At 48.7% G+C, this 6,597-nt stretch overlaps 1 protein-coding gene across 1 annotated transcript in view; it reads left to right on the top strand.

Moving 5' to 3' along the window:
- Nucleotides 1–6,597, top strand: part of smg1 (SMG1 nonsense mediated mRNA decay associated PI3K related kinase) — a gene marked incomplete at its 5' end in the record, with an annotated part of 59,382 nt that overhangs the window by 33,319 nt on the left and 19,466 nt on the right. The window contains 9 exons of the mRNA XM_079233284.1: nucleotides 64–244; nucleotides 373–534; nucleotides 675–904; nucleotides 2,157–2,311; nucleotides 2,673–2,895; nucleotides 3,059–3,305; nucleotides 5,188–5,417; nucleotides 5,611–5,856; nucleotides 5,936–6,074. Coding sequence (XP_079089410.1) covers nucleotides 64–244; nucleotides 373–534; nucleotides 675–904; nucleotides 2,157–2,311; nucleotides 2,673–2,895; nucleotides 3,059–3,305; nucleotides 5,188–5,417; nucleotides 5,611–5,856; nucleotides 5,936–6,074 — 1,813 coding nt within the window. The remainder of the gene's footprint in view (nucleotides 1–63; nucleotides 245–372; nucleotides 535–674; nucleotides 905–2,156; nucleotides 2,312–2,672; nucleotides 2,896–3,058; nucleotides 3,306–5,187; nucleotides 5,418–5,610; nucleotides 5,857–5,935; nucleotides 6,075–6,597) is intronic.

Below are 6,597 nucleotides of genomic sequence, written 5' to 3'. Positions count from 1 at the left end.
GCAGCCTGAAGCACCTGAGGGGAGCGACGGCAACCTTCACTCTAACGTCTGCGTGTGTTTCAGGTCCACATCGACGAGGACGACCCCAAGCTCCTGCTGTCCTGTCACAGCAGCAAGCAGAGCAACGACGACGTGATCGTCATGGCAACCCTGCGACTCCTCCGGCTGCTGGTGAAGCATGCTGGGGAGCTGAGGGAGGGCCTGGAGCTGGGCTTGGCCTCCACCCCGACTGCACCCTGGAGGGGTAGGTCCTGCTGCTGTTTTGATTTGTGTCTTTCTCTCATGGGGACATCTTAATGAACTTGAGTAGAGTTGTAGTTCGTATAGAGGAAGGAACATGTCTAGAGAAACTCTGCTGTCCCTTGTCCTCAGGTATCATCCCCCAGCTGTTTTCCCGCCTCAACCACCCAGAAGCGTACATCCGACAGAGCATCTGCAGCCTGCTGTGCCGAGTGGCCCAGGACTCTCCTCACCTCATCCTCTACCCGGCCATCGTGGGCTCACTCTCCCTGGGAGGAGAGGCTCAGAATGCAGGTATGGTCTCTCTGTTGCTCTTCAACGTTTCTCATCCGTCTGATTGCCACAAGATGTATTCACGTGAGACGATTATGCAGCGACCTTATCGACGACGCTAAGTTAAAGTGTAAATGCTCTGGGTCTGAACGTGTCCACAGGGAGTAAGCTGCCGTCGGCTCTGCCCACCTTCTTAGGCAGCATGCAGGACAAGGGCCTCGGTGGAGAAGAGGAGGAAGAGGAGGAGGAGGAGCAGGAGAGCAGCGAGCAGGAAGGAGCCACAGAAGAGATGGCAACGTTCTGCTCCAGCCAAGACCAAGCCATGATGCAGGACTGTTACAGCAAGATCGTGGAGAAGCTGTCCTTTGCCAACCCCACCATGGTGCTCCAGGTAGAAGGCGGCACAGTGAGGCGCTCCGGTCATCAAAGTGCCACGTGGAAGCCGTCTTACCTGTGAAAGATCCGGTGTAATATCGGACAGAGCGCAGTGACGGCGTTAGCTTTAGGGTTAGGCTACCCGGAAACTAGGAGCCTTGTTATGAAGGGCCAGGGTCTACATGGTCGGTGCTTTCTAAGAGTACAGGAACATCTCAGGGTGAGCTTTGTAGGGATGACGTCACACGCCTTCATTAGCAAGAAGAGGAGGTAGAGTCTGGGTTTAGGACGAGGAGACGGGGTTTGTCTTTGTCTCATAACATTGAAAGAAGGACCCAGTTCCTAAATGTATCTCAAATAAAAAGAAGAGGTCTAATCAGGATTAAAAACCGTAATCTGTCAATCCATCTCAAATAAAAACCCAACCAGCGAGAGCATCGTTCTTTTAGCAGCAGAAGGCTTACTGCCTCATCGTCACGTTGTGCGCTCGTGATGTCACCACTACCCACGTTTCAATGTTGTCACCTTCCTAAGATAATTTTTGACAAATGATTTTCTCTCCTGAATCATCTCCTCATGATACTGGTCTCCTCTGGTAAAACCTCCTCCATCCTCAGTTGAGCAGATCATGTGATTCTACCCTGTAGAAAATGGCAAAAGTGACTTTTATTTTGCCTAAGTCAAAAGACAATGTAATTTAGGCAAGTTCACAAGCTTTTCAAGATGGCATTTTGAAGCTGGCATTTAAGCTAGCAATTTAGTTAGCATTTTTGCAAGCATTTTTGTCAATGTAAATCTCACTGGACATAATATTAGTAATCATAACATAATGTGACCGGTATTACAGTATGTCTGGTGTGCACTGTCTAGAGGCAGCTTGTTCACCACTATTACATTTGTATTAGTTTTTTGTGTTTTCTAAAAAAATGACTTGGCCATTATTTTAGGAAGGTGACGATATGGGGACATGCATGACGGCACAAGACTGTACAAAACCTAGAGATGTACACAGTTAAAATAATGTTAGTTTTATCGTGTTCATGTTTTTACTCTCAGAATTGTTTTTGGAAAAGAATCCAAGAAATGATATCACAATAAGCAAAAATATCAAAATAGGCAGCGTGGAAATATTTCCTTTGCAGATGAAACTATCAAAACGTTGTACTCAAGTACAGATTTAAGGGATATGAAATGACGTCACGACAGAAACATTCCCCCTGCCTACGTGCTGCGAGGATTAACTGTGGTGACCTCCCTGTGGCCTGCAGGTGCAGCAGCTGGTGGGCGAGCTGCGCAGGGTGACCCTGCTGTGGGACGAGCTGTGGCTGGGCGTGTTGCAGCAGCAGCACATGCACGTCCTCCGAAGGATCCAGCAGCTGGAGGACGAGGTCAAGAGAGTCCAGAACAACAACACGCTGCGCAGGTGAGGCTCCGGGACCAACCGCTTCAGCCTCCGAGTCATGTGTTAAAGGAAGGAAAGGACCTGGAGAGAAGAGGCCGTGTGTCTTTGGTTGTGTCTCACGTTGACGTGACGCACCCACCCTGCAGCCCTCAGTCATCCAGAGTCTCTTCAGGGCTGCAGCCAACAGCTATTGGTCCTTTATAGATCGCTTGATTATTACTTATACTTTACTAATGAATGGAAAAACCCCATTCCTGCTTGTACAAGGCTCTTTCACTACAACGTAATAACATAGATGGACATAGAGAATGCAGCCATGCACTGGGCCTTCAGATTGGAGTTGTGTGCTCCACTCGTCTAGTTTCTCTCTCTTGTGCCTCAGGGACGAGAAGACGGCCATCATGCGTGAGAAGCACTCCGCTCTGATGCGCCCCGTGGTGTTCGCCCTGGATCACGTCTGCAGCATCACAGCAGCTGCAGCGGAGACGCCCCACGAGACCTGGTTCCAGCAGACCTACGGGAACTCCATTACCGTGGCCCTAGAGCGCCTGAGGAACCCCTCCAACCCCGCCAACCCCGCCAGCAGCTGGCTGCCCTTCAAGCAGGTGCGCTTACACTGAATACGCCTCAGATTCATAGCTATGGATTCCAGACCCCCTTCTGCGTGGATGTAGGCTGGATAATGCTGCAATGCATCTGTATTTATTATTATTATACTTGGTGCACAGAAGGCTTGTGAAGCTTGACTCCACTGTGCTTGCGGGTCAGATCATGATGAGCCTGCAGCAGCGTGCCCAGAAGAGGACCAGCTACCTGCTCCACCTGGACGAGATCAGTCCTCGCCTGGTGTCCATGACCACCACAGAGATGGCCCTGCCGGGCGAGGTGTCGGCATCGGACGCCGTCACCATCCAGAGCGTCGGCAACACCATCACCATCCTACCCACCAAGACCAAGCCCAAGAAGCTCTTCTTCCTGGGCTCGGACGGACGCAACTACCCGTACCTCTTCAAAGGTAGGCGCTGGTGATCATGAACACACTTACCTGGCGGTAAGAGTTATTTCTGGTTTAAAGCCATCAGTTAAACCATATGGGGAGGAAGAAATAATATAATATTGTGGCTGTTTTGGGTGACATGACTCACACCTGAAGTTAAAGCTGCAGGACAATTTGGTTAAATACATTTTTCAATAATGAAGTACTTTATTTTAAGTCACATTATCACACTTTCTTTATTTCAGTTGTTGACTACATACAGAAGTTAACACAACTGCTGGGCTACTTCAGTTAACATGGGACTAGATCATAGCGCAAGTTAGAGAGAATTTGATCTTTCAAAGGTCCAGAACATCACAAGCATGTCTGACTGGACCTCGTTGACTTTGAGTAGAATACTCCTGGTCTAGAGTAGGGGAGCACGCATTTCTTACTGTAAACCATCAGGACCGCCGCTTTCAAAGTGAATGAAGCAACGTTTATCATGAAATGGGGACAGACGTCAACCCTGAAGTCTGAGTGAGGAGAGACGACCATGTCCTTCTTAACCCGGGGTCCAACTGCCAGGCTGTTGGGTTGACCAATCAGTGTTTATTCCATTAAGCCTCCTGCCTGATATTCATGTCAACTAAAGTAACTGACCAGGTGTCAAGATTCAAGCTGGCACCAAATACTCCACACTAGTCCAGAGGTATTCCACGAGGTCCAGTTAGGCGTTATTGTGGAGTTCTGGACCTTTGCATGAGTAACTGACTAGTACTCTTCACATCGTCATGAATAGGCACACATCACTTGTTTAACAGGAAGACGACACCTTTAAAGCTGGTTGCTTCTGTTGCTCCTGTTCTTGTTTAACAGGAAGACGTCACCTTTAAAGCTGGTTGGCCTGTTGCTCCAGTTGCTCCTGTTGCTCCTGTTACTTCTGTTGCTTCTGTTACACCTTTTACTCCTGTTGCTCTTGTTGCTCTTGTTGCTCCTGTTACTTCTGTTGCTCCTGTTACTTCTGTTGCTCCTGTTACTTCTGTTGCTCCTGTTACTTCTGTTGCTCCTGTTACTTATGTTAACTTTGTTGCTCTTGTTGCTCTTGTTGCTCCTGTTACTTCTGTTACTCCTGTTGCTTCTGTTACTCCTTTTACTCCTGTTGCTCCTGTTACTCTTGTTACTTGTGCTGCTCCTGTTACTTGTGCTGCTCCTGTTACTTGTGCTGCTCCTGTTACTTGTGTTGCTCCTGTTACTTGTGTTGCTCCTGTTACTTCTGTTACTTCTGTTGCCTTTGTTGCTCCGGTTGCTCCGGTTGCTCCGGTTGCTCCGGTTGCTCCGGTTGCTCCGGTTGCTCCTGTTACTATTGTTGCTCCTGTTACTATTGTTGCTCCTGTTACTATTGTTGCTCCTGTTACTCCTGTTACTTTTGTTGCTCCTGTTACCTTTGTTGCTCCTGTTGCTTCTGTTGCTTCCTCTTCCCTAAACGGGGCAAAGAGCTTCAGGAGCAAATGCCACGTTTTCTGTCAGCTGAATGCCAAAGTAATCAATACTCAAAATGCCAAGTCACCGCATTAAAATTGTCAATTGGATGTGAAATGAGAGATTAAATGTTGAGCTCATAAAGTTGTGTTACAGGGCTGCTCAATTAAATGGCCTTAGACGTTATTGGTTTTATGAAGAGTCGTGTATATCATATATCTTACACACTGCTGGCATGTGGGTAAAACATGCCTGCTCATACAGTTTTGGGTCTTTCCGTTTTCTTAAACATTGTTCTTGTTTCTCGTACATTGCACACAATTCCGTACAATGCAGGTTGGACGTCTGAGCTAATTGAAACAGTTTTCTCTGCCTGTGTGACCCTGTGTGCTGTTGAAGCGTGTAGAGCTTTAGTAGTAACTCCCACCGTGTTCCTCAGGTCTGGAGGACTTGCACCTAGACGAGCGCATCATGCAGTTCCTGTCGATTGTCAACACCATGTTCACCAAGGTCAACCAGCAGGAGCAGCCGCACTTCCACGCTCGCCACTACTCCGTCACGCCCCTGGGAACCCGGTCCGGACTCATCCAGTGGGTGGACGGAGCCACGCCCCTCTTTGGCCTCTACAAGCGCTGGCAGCAGAGGGAGGCTGTGCAACAGGCTCAGAAGGTACCTGACGCATGTAAAGCATGAAGCCAATGTTCTGGCCACCTGTCTTGTCTGACACCCAGATTTCACTAAATGTTTGGTCATGGAAATTTGGTTTAAAGTCATGGATCCACTGGTCAACATGTGTATCAACCCTGTAAACTGACATTAACATGATGTGTGTGTAAACTGACCCAAACATGCTGTGGTCCAGGCCCAGGACTCGTTCCAGCAGCAGCCAGTGCCTGCAGTGCCTCGCCCCAGTGAGCTGTACTACAGCCGCATCGGGCCAGCCCTGAAGGCGGTGGGGCTCAGTCTGGACGTGACTCGACGGGACTGGCCCCTCGGTGTCATGAAGGAGGTGCTGAAGGAGTTGATGGAGGCCACGCCCTCCAACCTGCTGGCCCGGGAGCTGTGGTGCTCCTGCACCACGCCCAGTGAGTGGTGGCGGGTCACTCAGGTGAGCACTCGAGAGCTCTTCCTGCACTGTGGCCGTCGCTCTTCTGTCTGCTTGCAATACCTTTTCTCTTGTGCTGCAGTCCTATGCCAGGTCCACCGCCGTCATGTCCATGGTGGGGTACATCATCGGCCTCGGCGACCGTCACCTTGACAACGTGTTGATTGACATGACCACCGGAGAGGTCGTGCACATTGACTACAACGTATGCTTTGAGAAAGGTCCGTTCTACCGGCTTAAAACAGACGGTGGGCTCGGCCTTGTCTGATGACTTATATTCTTGTGTCCAATTTCTATTGCTGCTTAAATTGATTAGTGAGGCATGTCATGAAGATGCTATGCTAGCTACTGAAGCTATACTGAATGTGTTGTCATACAGATGCTATGCTAGCTACTGAAGCTATACTGAATGTGTTGTCATGAAGATGCTATGCTAGCTCCTGAAGCTATACTGAATGTGTTGTCATGAAGATGCTATGCTAGCTCCTGAAGCTATACTGAATGTACATGGAACATCATGCTGTATTGAAGAAGACTTGAAACTAGAGATTGAGACATAAACTCATATTTACAATGTTTACTGAGGGAATAAATCAAGAGAAGTAGTCATTTATATAGACTTCTATACAACCAGAGGATTCACCCCCTTGTGGTCAGGAGAGAGAATGCAGCTTTAACACATGAAGCATAGACTTCTATACAACCAGAGGAGTCGCCCCCTCATCCCAAATAAGGAGGTTTTAA

The sequence above is a fragment of the Taurulus bubalis genome, assembly GCF_910589615.1.
Source record: "Taurulus bubalis genome assembly, chromosome: 17".
NCBI lineage: Eukaryota > Metazoa > Chordata > Actinopteri > Perciformes > Cottidae > Taurulus > Taurulus bubalis.
The sequence above is the reverse complement of the archived record's forward strand: the minus strand, read 5'-3'. Positions and strand labels throughout refer to the sequence as shown.